The 14,640-nt window shown below is 41.5% G+C and overlaps 1 protein-coding gene across 1 annotated transcript in view; it reads right to left on the bottom strand.

Annotated features, from left to right (window-relative positions):
• Positions 1 to 14,640, bottom strand: part of csmd3b (CUB and Sushi multiple domains 3b) — a gene marked incomplete at its 5' end in the record, with an annotated part of 336,937 nt that overhangs the window by 154,195 nt on the left and 168,102 nt on the right. The window contains one exon of the mRNA XM_084563441.1: positions 1,363 to 1,570. Within this exon, the coding sequence (XP_084419567.1) occupies positions 1,363 to 1,570 (208 nt within the window). The remainder of the gene's footprint in view (positions 1 to 1,362; positions 1,571 to 14,640) is intronic.

Here is a 14,640-nt window from a genome sequence, read left to right as displayed (position 1 = left end):
GTGTTGCTTCCATTATGTCCAAGACCAGGGCAGTGTTAAAGGTCAAATAAAAAAAGTATTACATGATAAATCAAAAGAAAAACCTGGCAATGTTCTTTGAATTATTGTTCTTATCTTTATCTGTCTGGTGATTTATGTAGTTTTGGCTTTGGTGCATGAGTATCTATCATGTAAAAGGTTGAATTCTAACATCATCAATCTGTTTTTTTTTTTTTTTCCCTTTTCAAATAAGTATTGAATATGTATGACCATAATATATTATGCGGCTTGATTCAAATCATTTCCAGGGAGCCACTGTCAGTGCCTGTGAATAAGTGTGTGTGATAAAATGTGACCAGCAGAGCATGATCAGGAACAAATAAGATAAATTATTGAAAAGTTGTCTTTTTCTAGCAAGATCCTACTGCTTCTATCGCTGGCAGAGTGATTGCAGCTACACACAGATACACACACACACACACACGTGTAGAAACACTTTCCTTAAAAGCAGTTACCTGAATGTGATTACATCCAAATCAATTTCACACGCTAATATCCCTAACCATGATTAGATCCGAATTTGTTACTGCAACAGAAATGGTTGATCGATACCCTAATTTGCCAACAATCAATAAACAGCCGCAGCAATAAAATATTGTTATGAGTGGACCATCTGAAAACATGGAGGGTCGTAAAAGGTCTAACTAGTACAAATCAGTGTTTTGCTCTGTGATATGTGAAACCAGTGCAGACACACTTACACGAACAGAGGAGGTCATCCAGCGACATTTTATTTATTTATTTATTTTTCAGGGGAGAGAGAAGGGAACTGCTTTATTTCCAGAACAGGAGATAAAATCTGTACCTCACACCTGTAATAATGTTTACGTTTTATAACCCGTTCCTACTCATGTTCTAACTTATTTTTTATTACCCATTCAAACTTTTTATCACTGTACTCCAAGTGTGGTTAAATTGTACCATAAACTCAGAGACTACATGACTACACCGGCTTTGCAGAAATGTCAGAGTCGAAATGCCAAGCAAACCCATTCCTTTTTTTTTGAAAGTGCCGATTTAAAGCAGCATCACCATCTTGCTGTACATTCCAAAACTTTGCCCTGCCTGAATTTTGTTGAACTGAATAATGGATTTTTATTCAAGGAGGCATTTTTTTTCTTTTTTGTATTCGACCTAGCCTTTTTTAAACCTTGCCATCCACCCCTGCATGCTTTCAGTTTTCACCAAGAAGCGACCTGCACCTTTTCTGCAACTTAACGCTGACTCATCGTTCCGACACAAGTGGAAATATAAAACCCGGCGTCGATAAGACGGCACCAGACAGACAAACACGTGTACGAATAAAAGGATAAAGTGACTCACCAGATGGTTGGTGGTTCGGAGCCCTCCACTTCCAGGTAGTCATACTTTTCCTCCGTCTGAAAGTCTGTAAAGATGACAGAGATGGTGTCTCCAGGTTCGGCCAATAGGGTCCAAGTACAGTCGGCTTGGTTACCATAGTTGCCGGGGTAACCGGGACTGGTCACCACCCCACTGCCGCCCCTCACAGTGCCCCCACATGTGTCCTCAGCTGTCAATCAAATCAGAGTGACAAATAGAAAACCTGGGTTAGGGAGAGGAGGAGGGACCGAGGGGCGGACTTTTTTTTTTTTTTTTTTTTTTTTTTTTAAAGAATTGAATTTCTTGCTTTTGGAATGATTTTTGACGGCTATATAAGATTGGGGTGAGTCAATTCACAAAGGATTTACCAAATTAGCATTTCAGATCTCATTCTTCCTACACCTAAGAAGCACTCTAGTAGATTACAGGTCAGCCAGCCCAACTCCCCAGCTCTCTCCCTTTAGTAGGTGGTTCTTCTTCTTAATTTTAGCATTACTGGTAAACTCTTTGCTCTCAACTGAAGGTTACTTTGTGGCTTGAATGTTAGAAATGGGTGACTTTATCATGACAAGTCATTAGCGAACCATATTATTAAAAAAATCTCTCACATCACACTTTTACTGGATATGAAAAATAGCATGTACAGCGTACTTATAGGGACTCTCAGTTCTCTGCCTTTAAGCCAGTAATTTCATAGAATGGCATTCGTATGGCCAGTTAGCGTTAGGGGTGGGGTTTAGGGGTTAGGCTGCAGTTCCTGTCACACTCAGAGCTACTGTCCTCTCCTCCAGTTCTAAGTTCCTCCAATCACTCCGCTCTCGTCTCCTCCAATCACCACCAAGGAAATTTAGGTTCGACTGTTTCCCAATTGGCTGGTTTTGAGTCAGTCTGTCAGATCAATTTGTTTCTGGACACACAGAACAGATGTGACGGTAGATTTGCCCGATTTCCTACATTAATTGTTGATCACATCTGATTGATAGAACTATATAATTGAAACTGATTACTGTGTAACAGATAAAGACACATGGATTGCGCTGTGCACACGGCATAAATTATACACATATAATTTATACAGATACACTCACTGAGAAAAAACGTACTACATTGGACCTTGATTTATCACTGGTGCGCTGGCTGTAATGCAAAATATTGCTCAACTCACTTTTTTAAATATATATTTTTTTTCACCCAATCAATTCATATATATCCATATAAAATGAGAATTTCTGCATTTTCAATTGTATTTATCAAAAGCAAATTGAGCCCAGCCAGAGCCCCAGTGATAAAAGATGCAATGTTGAACCTTTTTTTCTGAGAGCGTACAAGTCCAACTGTAAACACGGTATAAATTATACCTGTATAATTTATAGTTAATACATAACATAGGCAATACTGCATGTAACACACTCTTATAGCGGACATGTATTTTCCTACACACCAGTGAGTGCAATTTAGAATGATTTATGTTACTCTACAACACATCACACATGTTGATATGATCAGTATTTAGAGCAGACAGAAAAGTGCCAGGTGCGTGTTGTCCTTAAACTGCACTCACTGATAAGCTGAAAAAGACACATCCTTTATAGGAGTGTAGACAGGCACTGTCAGGCATACATGCACATCCTTCGGGCTCATCCAGGCGGCGCCGCCTTGGGGGATGCATGTACAAATGACAGAGATAAAGTAGAGACCAAGCCAGACTCCACCCACAGGAGGGGCAAAGAGAATAACTGTGGTCCAAGACTCACATCTAGCAACAGATGATAACCAATAGAAATGAATAGAAACACTGGCAAAAGATATTAGAAACTGGACGGAACACTGAGTAGAGACAGGAAATACATAGAGGCTAACAGGGGAACATAAATAGAACAGAACAGAGACAAACAAAAAATAGAGAATCAAATTGAAGGAGGCAAAAGGGGTTGGCACAAACTGAACCAGATAGGAAAACGAGGAACGGAATGAAACAAAATACGTGGTCTGAAATTAATCTCAAGATCAACTCAGTTTCTTTTTCAATAGATCAGGGAAGTTGGGAACAATACACGTTATCAGTAGTTTGTCTCCTTAGAAATGTTGCCTGTGTCAAAATGCGCTGACAAGAGGCTGGAGTTGTACGCTTCCTAAAAAATAAATTGTGTATTGTTCCAAACTGTAGCTGCTGATATGCTGACAATGGAGTACAAAAAAAAATCATTATTAATTCATCAACAATTCACTTCAACAGATTAATACAGGTTGTTGAGTCAGTCAGACAAAAAGACAGACAGACAGACGGGCGCTGACAGACAGACCACTCACTTATTCAGACAGACATTCATTCCACAGCTGGACAGTCATTTTGTAAATGACCCAACACCCTGAACCATGTCCTTCTGAGACCCCATCACATTTGCAGGGGAGCAATGACGCAGTGCATGCATGCATGTGTGTGGGTGTGTTTGCGTGTGTGAGAGTGTGTGTCTGTTTTTGTGTCCACAGCGTGGGAGAGAGCACTGCTTGCAGGATGACAGCTGTCACAGGTTTATCATGGCAACAGCGTGATGTCCGCAAGCACCGGACACACACCTGCACCCACACACACACACACAGACATAAACACGCATATGCGCACACACACGCGCGCACACACATCTCTCCCAGCCCTCCAGCTTATTGATGTGCAAGTGACAGTTGACAGACAGATGGAAAGGCCTTTAAGGTGCACCGATGTGTGGCTCTTATTAAAGAAGAGGAAATTAACTTGTTAAATTTAAAAGAAAAGGTTCCTACTAAACAAATGAGGAGCGCTCTTGTGTGCAGAACATGATATTAGGTGCTGTCAAAATTCATTACTATGAACTGCAGCTGATAAAAGAGGTGTGAAGATGGACCTAATTGATACGTATCGGCAAGGCACATTTCTTTTGCTCGTGCTTCTGGCTTTTTTTATCTGTGTAGCAGTTTGCTAGCTTTCTAGTTCCTGCAAAAACAACGGAAAGGTTTGATGACAATATAAACAACTGCTCCAGGATCGGGTGTACTGGGAGTATCACAAGCCGCACTCAGAAGAAAAAGAGACTGATGGTTGCGTCAGTGTCAGGACTAGAGCGTCCGAGACAACGGTGCGAATGTTAGCAGCTACTTTCAAGGGAACATTAGCTAATGACTCCACCCCGTCAGAAGCAATAACAAAAGCTGATACTTTATTTGGAAGGACACAAGTGGCAACATCCAAGCCTGAAAAATGGAGCCAACGCAGAAGTGCCAAAAATTGCACTTGAGGCTGGCTCCAGAAGTAAGTCAATGTAAGTCAATCCCCGCAGGCCTCCGGGTTATATTTAGCTGGGAGTTACGAGGAGGAGCCTGGCACTGCCTAGATTGGCGATGACCAGTGCCACCTCCATTGAGCTTCAAAACCGCTCTCCAGGAAACCTCTGGGTGATGTCACAGAGGGTTTGTTCAGTCTTTACATACATCCAGTGCTTTGGCACACACCACCAAGTTCACAACATCCAGTGGAAAAGCATCGCAACTCTGTGTGATACGACAAGGCAGCAGCTCACAATAAATTAACTTATGCTGTTGCAGCACTCAACAAGCCTCAGGCAAGGAAAAGACCAGAACGCTGTCAGTTAACATGTTGATTTGTTTGTGCGATCTTAAGTGAGGAAACTATGGTGCTGACTTATGTGGTAAGAAAACAATAATAATAATAATATCCTCATCATTTCATGACAACACAACATACTCTGTAGAAACATAAAACTGCCATATTTTGGTTTCACACTGATGCTTGAAACCCTCTCTGTGTCACACAATGATGTTATGTATAATTTGGGAAGCTCATATAGAACATAAAAAATGATCAGATCTGTATGAAAGAGTGGACCGGATTCAGACTTGAAACGACTGGAGAGAGCCTGAAAGGCATGTAATGGCTCCATGTGATAATTTTAGCTGACACATGATGCAATTAGTATCCTCACTAATTCTGTTGTGTGTCATCTAGTAATGGCAGGGCTGCGCAGAGACCGCTTCAGGAGCAGCTGCTCTAATAAAAAGAGACATTTGTTGCGTGTTCGCAGGGGGAGGGCGAGATACCTATAGCCAACTCTGATTACCTTCTGTTAAATGCGTGCGCATCAGACGTGACACGCAACTAGTCAGCTTTTCATGTTGCACCTGCTAATTTTGGATACCACTTTGCTCCTGCTCCATCAATCACGATGACACATCTGTGTGACGGTGTTAAATATTACAGTGGCTACCGTACACCGCTTCCTGGCCGCATCACTTCCACGTCTTTCTCGTCTACAGCGAAATCTACTGTTTTTCTGTAATAATGTAAATGCGCTCTTCTAATTTTGTAATCCACACCATCTGAACTGCGAGGGAAAAAAAAAAAGGAATTTCATCACAGTCTGATCAGCTTTAAACAGAAATCTTTAAATCCAATCAGCATTAAATTTAATCTGCGGCAGAAGAAATAAAGAGCACTGATGTCACTGGAGCTACAGCCGATACATGAATGGAGTTTGCTTGTAAAGGAGATACAATACAAATGCAACTGATGAGTAAGATATCAGAAAATGACTACTAATGTAATTATGTCATATTAAAAAAACTTTGTTAAAATTGAGCCTAAATCTGTGTGCATTGGTTAGATTAAAGATTAAGGATTATGGTTACTAAATCTTCTTCTTCACATTTTCCTTTGGCTTTTCTCTTCAGGGTTCACCACAACGAACCATCTGCTTCCATCTCGCCCTATCCTCATGTCCTTCTTCACTACATCCAGAAACCTCCTCTTTGGTCTACACCTCTAACCTCAGCATCCTCGCCCGATACATTCACTATCCCTCCTCATAACACATTCAAACCATCTCAACCTGGCCCCTCTAACTTTATCTCAGCTGTCCCTCTATTGATCCTATTCATCTCAGTCACGCTAAGCGAAAACCTCAACATCTGCAGCTCTGCTACCTCCAACACTTCCTCAAAGCCACTATCTCTAAACCATTCAACATCACTGGTCTTTGTGAAAAGTCACACAATTTTATTTCCAATTCTGTCGTGGGCTTTTTTGTTGTTCCTGGCTAAATACTTGTACATGTCCATTCGTCCATCTACTGAAGAAAGATATGCATGAAGATAATAATCTCTCTTGCTCTGAAATCAGAGATAAACACCAATTCATCATGGCCACATGACTTACAGTCAAAAGGCTTAATTCTTTTAAAGTCTTGTCTCTAAAGACATAACACACCTTTAGGCTCCTTTAGTGGGTTTAAAAAATTAAAAAAAATCTCGAGCACAGAGGGATTTCAGGGATTTTCATTAGTGACTCTAATCTGATTTCATCACGGGGCCAACCTGAGGATATCTAGAGGTAGAAAGTGCTCCGCTACCTGGCTGCACTGCTGTTCTCTGCTTTTAACTTCAAGCTGCAACCTGGGGAGGCTGAAGCCATGCTCATGGCTCAGTGCTCTGACCCACAGGAGGAGGTAAAGTGTGTGCGTGGAGGAGGGTTTCTATATGTGTTAGTTTGAGTGTGATTCTGCATGTTTGTGTGAGAGGAAGAGAGGGGGGAAGAGAGGTGGTGTTGACCACGTTGCCTTCATTTCTTATCACATCAGTGGGTTGGCGTTGCCCTTTTCTTTGCCTTCCCGCCCCCCTCTCTCTCTCTCTCTCTTTCTCTTTCTGGTTGTTGTTGTAACACCTCCTCTCTTTTCTTCCATACTGCTTGCTATAACCACCCTCTTCCCGTTGCTGCAACAAGATTATTTTTACAGTAAAACAGCACATCTCCTTTTCATTAATTCTCCTCCCCACCTCTATTTTAGCCTCCATACTTCCTTCTCTCCTCCCCATTCATACTCGCCTCTTGCACTCTACTTCCTCGTCATACACCCCTCCCATTCCTCCCGGTCTCACTCTCCCCCGCTCCTTCTCTCTTATGGCCCAGGGTGCTTTGATCACTCGTTCTCAGCCTCCTTATCCTGCCCCCCTCTCTTCCATCCGTTCACCCCGTCTTCCCCACTGTGCTGTCATCAATATCGCAGTCATCTGAGGATTCCTTCTTTATCCTTCTCCGTCTCGCTGTGTCTTTCTTTAAGATCTCACCCTCTCTGTGCATTTCTCGTGAGCATTTCTTGCACCCCTCTCTCTCTCTCTCTCTCCCTCTCTCCCCACTGATTGATTTTATGTTTAATGGCTTTTCTGGCCTCATCTCTTTCTCTCCTCTCCTTTCCGCTCCCCGTTTCTCTCTCCTCTTTCCTTCCTTCTGTCCCATAACTCCATCCCCTTTCCTGCACCACTTTGATAGGCAGATCACTATCACCATCAGATTCACACACACACGCACGCACGCACACACACACACACACACACTTCAATCACAGAAGACCTAGTGTGCTGTCAGCCTCTAAGGATTATGGGCCATCTACATCATCCTCTGCTCTCCTCTGTCTCCAGGCTGTATCCATCCATCCCTTCTGCTCTCTTATCTACATCAACCCACCCATCCATCAACCTCTTGGCCCCCCATATACTGTAAAGCTGAATATATATTACTACCCCCCCCTTTCTCCCTTGCAGCCCTTCCATACATTTGATACCTTAGATTACCTGGCATGAAAGACCAAACAGACAAAGAGGAAGATTGTTAAACATGATGATCCATCAGGTATTTGGAACAAATTACCCTCTGGTCAGCTGGACATTCATCAGCTACTCAGTTTGTACCCTGACTGCAAGTTCAGTTTCAGTTGTGGTGTCAATGTCACTTGTACCATCCAGTCATGTCAGGGCGCATCGAGTGGTTCTGGATGCATATGGATTCAACTTTACACGCAATACCCTCATATCTGCCAAACTAATAGAATCCGTGGCACTGTGGACGGAAAATAACTTAGCTTTTGGATGCAATCCAGCCACAATGTATATATAAACCATGCAAAGGAAAAGATAGGGTGGGAATTACCATATACAATGTCATTTTATAGTTAGACTGCATACAAATTCCCCATACAACCTGTATTTATAGAACATCGGGTGCTCAACAGGCTTGAACACAACATGTACCCTCTTTTTGGAGCAAAATACTATGTGGCTTACAAATCCAAGAAAAATGACTCTAGCAAAAATAAAACCATGCTCTGAGCCGACACCCGTACGGTTATAACGGGCAAAAACAACTTGGGGTTAAACTGTAATTGTGGTTTGAATTAAATACTTGATTGAGGTTATGGTCACGCTTATAAGAAATTCACATCAAATATCCTTAGAAACAGAAAGTCAGAAAGGGTCTCCCAGATCCACGGTTTTGTTAATCTAATCAATGACCCAGACCTTGTTCCTCTGCAGTGATTATAACTCTGTAACAAGAACAGACCTTTTCCTCTACTGCACATTATGGATGGCTGGAAGAGTGCTAAATCTGATCACTAGAGGGGGGTGTAGGTTTTGGCTATCTTCTGAAACAACCCGATGCAGCATCTTTTCTCAAGATAACAGAACTGACTGTCTCTTTTTCAGCATTTTCTTTGTTTGTGAGTAGTGCCGTAGAGTGCAAATATACACTTATGGGTGTGTCTTTGCTTTAATAACAGAATGCAGTCTGTTCCAAAGACATGTTCCTTGTAATGTCAGGGGTGTTTGGTTTTCTCAGTCGTCAAGTTCCTGTACTGTAAAGGTTCCGACTGTCATGGAGTCACCTGACCTCAACCCCACTCAACCTTTACAACCACTCTGCCTTTCTCTGTCTTATAGAAGTTCTTCAGAGCTTTGAATTCTTCTCAACAAAGATGCAAACAAGAGGGTCCTGCATTTCTCTGAAGAATGGGGTGCTACATCTCTTTGGTTAAGGTGCCTAATTTCAGGAAAGCCATAACTCACTTAATGCAACAAAATCTAACACCAATAAACTGGGTTGCATCTTTGCCCATCACATGCATTTGGTCTGGTTTCCACTCCAGGGAAGTGGCTACTCATCCTCTGTGACTCTACTAGTTCTTTTGAAAGTACTTTCGGTTGTTTGGAGTTCTTTATTTAGCAAGTTGGCTATCAGCAGTGAAGCTAGTTTTCAATTGGTCAGTGAGCAAAGACCTAATCTGACACTGAGAAAGCCCCTCTTGGGCTAGAATAACAATTTGACTTCTGATGTTTGCCCTTACTTCTGACAAACACTATCACAATGCTTTGTACGCAATGTTCTGCTGGAAACCCGAGGCACACACATATAAAATATGACAGATTTCCAATATATACATTATAAATGTTCTGTTTCTGATCGTCAGCCCTTTTGCAATTGATAAAAGTTTCAGTACTGCATCATGTGTATTGGGGCTGTTCTTCAAGGGTAAGCCTAAAGTTCACTGAAGCACCAAACAGAAAATATACCGTACAGATGTCTGACTTGATGTAGTTGTTCACTAAATAATTTTTTGAGCTGATTTATAAGTGGATATGGAAAATGATGCATAAAAAGAACAGTGTTTGCACCATCTGGCCTCATGTTCCTTGGCTGCTATGCGGCAATGCAGCAGACATGTGGGCTAGAGGCATCCGTCTTTTTCGCCAAATGTAAACCCATCTGGATGTGTAATGGATTGTGATGCATTACTTTTATGTATTACTTTATTACTTATTTCATTTACAGGTTTTATCCTGTTCACAGGTGCTAATGTGTCATTGCAGTCCTCTCGTCAACACCAGGGTGGTGCAGCTCAGGATGCGATTTCTTTTGAGATGGTCCCAGAGATGTTGAGTCAGTTCTGCTGTTATCCGTGACCACTGTTTGTAGGAGGCCCCTTCGGTTATTCAGATATAAACTGTTTAGCGGATTTGAAGCTGAACAGCTCCATTTTACTTTTGAAAACTCAAAGTGACACATCACATTTAAAGCAGATAAACACCCACATTCAACTTTGCATGACTCATCTGTGTAGTTGCCTTTAAAGCTAGGATTTAGTAACTTTATTTTCAGCCCTTTTACTGTATTGCTTCCATTATTTTTCCTTTCCCTCATATTTTCCTATCACTCCTTTAAATCTTGTTAGTAGCATATTGGTGGATGTCCTCTCTGTGGCAGCAGTACATATCAGACTAACAGTCCCAGTGTTCAGGGTGCACACTCACCCACACACAACTAGTAGCCGCAGTGACCTTCAGCTCCTCCCACCATCTGTCCGCAAATCAAAGACAGCTGCTGTCTGCCAGTCAACTAACAGTCTGACATTTAGACTAATTAGGGCAGAAGAGTGATTTAATGGTAGATCAAGAGATTGAGACATAAAGACAGAATGCATTGATTGATAGATAGATTGCTATCATAATTATCATTCCAACAGTAATCTTATGACCCCATGATATTTAGATTCCTAATAACAGAGATATGGTGTGATAAAATTTGACTCTTATCATACAGTGATTATTCTCTTCTCATTGTTGTTACCGTCTGACCCTCACCACCAACCCACTTAACTTGTAGAGAGTGTCAGAGAGTGACAGTATCAGATGAAAGCATATGCTGAATGTATTTTTTTTTTTGTTGTTTTTTTTGGACTGCAATTACCTGGCTGATAAAGTTCATTCTGATCCCCTACCAGAAAAATACCATTAGCTTATTGTCAGATGTATGTCAGATGACAGGGTCAGCTACTTTACAGTGTCCATGGAGCTGGTTGAAACTTTGCTAATTTCTGGAGAACGTGGAGAATACAGAAAGCTTTAGAGTCCACTGTGCGACTGTACTTAGACTGCAAGTGCGAATAATCGCAAAATACGAGATGAGGGTCGGAAGCAATGTTAAAATATCTGACAAATCAAAGGGAAAAGCAACAGAGAAGACGAAAAAGAGAGCGAAAAAACAGGGAGAAAGGAAAAAGACCCTTTGTCCCTCACTCAGTCTGACTGCAGAGCAGTATTGAGATGGATGATTCTGGCATACCTGTTTTCTCATTTGGTCATTAAACAGCGGTTCTAAATTATCAACTGTAATGACAAACTCTCGAAAATTATGACATATAACCATCACCTGTCCTTCATCTCCTTTCCCCTCTCGTCTATTATCTGGGAATGGGTGTGTCTGATTTTGCGTCTGTTTATGCGCATGTCTGACAGTGAGTGTTCACCTGTGTCAGTCGCTGGGTTTTTGTGTGTGTGTGTGTCTGCCGATTTGAATGTGCACTCATCCGTGCAAGTGGGATAGAGAGAGAAAAAGAGAGAAAGAGAAAGAAAGAAAGAGAGAGAGAGAGAGAGAGAGAGAGAGACCCTGGGTGTTGGTGAGTGTTAAATGTCATCCCTGACATCTTAAACAAATAGCCGCGCGCTGGGAGTTTAACGCATCGCAGCCCTGACGAAACACATTCCCCTCTTGTCTTTACTTTCTACAGCCATATTTGCTTCTCCTTTCCTCTAATATGGCGGTGCAACCCGCGAGAGCATTTAACACAGTACGACAAAATTAGAGCCAAACGATCAATACAAATATCTAGAAACTGCTTTGCATTTTCAGAAGACAGAGAAAGAAAAGTCATGACACCAGGAAATATTAGATTCCCTCAAAATTCAAAATCATCTTGCTAGTTCTTTCCTGAGCATCGATTTGGAACAGGAGATGATGACTATTTTGACCTCTAGTGGTGCTATTGAGCAATGGCCTTGTTAGCCTTTTGTGCTCTTTGAGCACACACACAAAAAGATGTATCAGAGCCTGGGAGAACATTTAGAGGATTTGATACGCGTTCCTGCCAGCTGCAGAGGATGATCATGCAAATATGTACTGTCAGAGACATTTACAAAATGGATTTGACCCACATAATGTACAGAATCAAAGAAAGCTGAAAAACATACATACTCTTTACAGTTTAGCAGAATAACAATCAGAGCTTGAATCACAGGAGGAGGAAGGGTGGTGAATGTAGTTCTGGCAGCAAGCATCAAAGTAACAGTGAGAACTGACATTTACTAAAGTTGCCTTGAAACAAGAAAACCTCAAACACCTTTTAACTATTTTTGTGTGTGAATAATGATAGCGAAGATAATTGTTGTATTAGAGGTGGCATGTGCAAAGAAGAAAGACATGGAATCACGAAATGGAATATAAATGATGTGTCTTTGTCAGAAGAATTACTGGATTACTGTCACCAAGTGTAGTCAGTAATAAGGTACTGTCAGGTAGAATTTGATAGAGAGAATGCCACGTGTCTCTGCTGATGGCAGTCTCTAAAAAACACTTTGGAAACAAACGTTAAAACGGGCACTTCCAAATAGTTTCTGACAGGCCATCCGTAGTCTGAGCAGACTCTAAAATGCAACTGCAATCTGTCCCGACGCAGATCAACCACAACCATAAAGTTAGATCAGTATGCCAGTCTATATCTAGTTGACATTTAGCCTTACGTAATCGATATACACTCAAGGAGCAGGTGATCAATACTAGTAAGAAAAAGTCAGTAAGCTGATCACATGCACGAATCACCAGTACACCATCACTCAATTTTACCAAGTACAGTATAGATGACCTTTTTTGATTTCCTTAGTCAATACATAACAAGCAACAACGTATGGTAAGAGTCCGGCAGATCAAAGGTGTTTGCATTGGGAGCTGATCTAGCTTTAGTTAATCATTTATTAATGGTACATGAAAACCAGCACAGGGCGGCACAGTGGCGAGGTGGTTAGCACTGATGCCTCACAGTGAGAAGGTCCCGGGTTCGAATCCGTGGGCCGACTGGGCCTTTCTGTGTGGAGTTTGCATGTTCTCCCTGTGTCTGCGTGGGTTCTTTCGGGGTACTCTGGCTTCCTCACACCATCCAAAGACATGCTAATTAGGTTACTTGGTGATTCAAAATTGGCTGTAGGTATGAGTGTGAATGGTTAGTCACTCTGACCATTTTCTTGACAATTGTACTGCACGACCTTGTTCCATGCCGAAGTACTTATGTCGACACGATTCAACTTAGAAGAAAAGCCCTCTTGCACAGGACAATAAAGTTCATGATCCATGATCCATGGTTTATTAGCATTTGAATGTGGCACTGTCAGCCTCTGGTGTCAACGCATACGATGCCATGTGTAGAGTATGTCCAGGAAAACTGTTGCTGGCTTCTTCATTCTTTGGTCTAGGCAATGGTGAACCATGTCCAAGCATGGACCTGGATTTGGATAAAATGTGGTCAGGAACAGTACGGCTCACCTAACGAAAGTATATCTTAAAACATTCTCCAACACCCAAAAATTGATCAAGTGTCAAGTGTGTTAAATAGTAATGATGAATGGTCTACAATGTTGGCAGTACTGTGTGGTGGCTGAACCGCCAACCCTGCAATGTTTAGGAACATTTTCTTAAGTTATGATAACAAGTTTAGTTTGTGGACTTACTTAATATTTAATATTTTTGACTTAATTATGCCAGAAATGACGCTAAAAAACAAAGTATATACTATTTCCATGAAGGAATGTGTCTAGAGACTTGATCCATATAATATGTGATGAAGCCCTCTTTAACTCCAGATATATGGACGCCTCAGCATTATAGGAGGAAATGGTTAGGTAAGGGCTGACGTACATGGAATACATAATCATAACCCACTTCCATAGATGTTTAATTGGCCGAATCACCATGTCAATGAGAATGTACTGGTGTGTACGAATAAAACCTTCCATGCAGGAAACTTCAACTGCCGCGTGTCACATTAAACCAGAGCGGGAAGACGAGCAACAAGCGGAGAAGGGATATAAAGCGATCAGAGAAGATCAGAGATAAAGACAGACTGAGATAGAAAGGGAAGACAAGGAGCAGGAAGAGGAGGAGAGAAAAGTGCAGCATCTGTGATGACTTTGAGATTTTCGTGCAATTAGTCTTTCGCTGGTGAAAATGGAAAGTAGCGGAATGAGAGAGAGAGAGAGAGAGAGAGAGAGAGAGAGAGAGAGAGAGAGAGAGAGAGAGAGAGAGAGAGAGAGAGAGAGAGCACAACAAAGAGATGCCTACATAGTTTTTATTTATCGTGTTTCTTTTTAGGGCAGTATCATAAACCTCTTTTTGATTCATGAATAGATTTTATTCAACCTTGCCGGCAAGAAGACGGCGAAAATGTTGAGCTATTTTGAAAATAAGAGTTGCATATGATGGAGAATTCTTTAATGATGGTGCATAGATGTGGATGTCCATCAGTCAACACCGCAGCAGGAACTATAGAGATTTTTTAGGACAGACCCATTCATATAAATGCATTAAGTTACAATTTGAGATGTGGTATCTATCAC

This window comes from Chelon labrosus, assembly GCF_963514085.1.
Source record: "Chelon labrosus genome assembly, chromosome: 16".
Taxonomy (NCBI): domain Eukaryota; kingdom Metazoa; phylum Chordata; class Actinopteri; order Mugiliformes; family Mugilidae; genus Chelon; species Chelon labrosus.
Note: the sequence above shows the minus strand (reverse complement) of the source record. Positions and strands in the feature narration are given on the sequence as shown.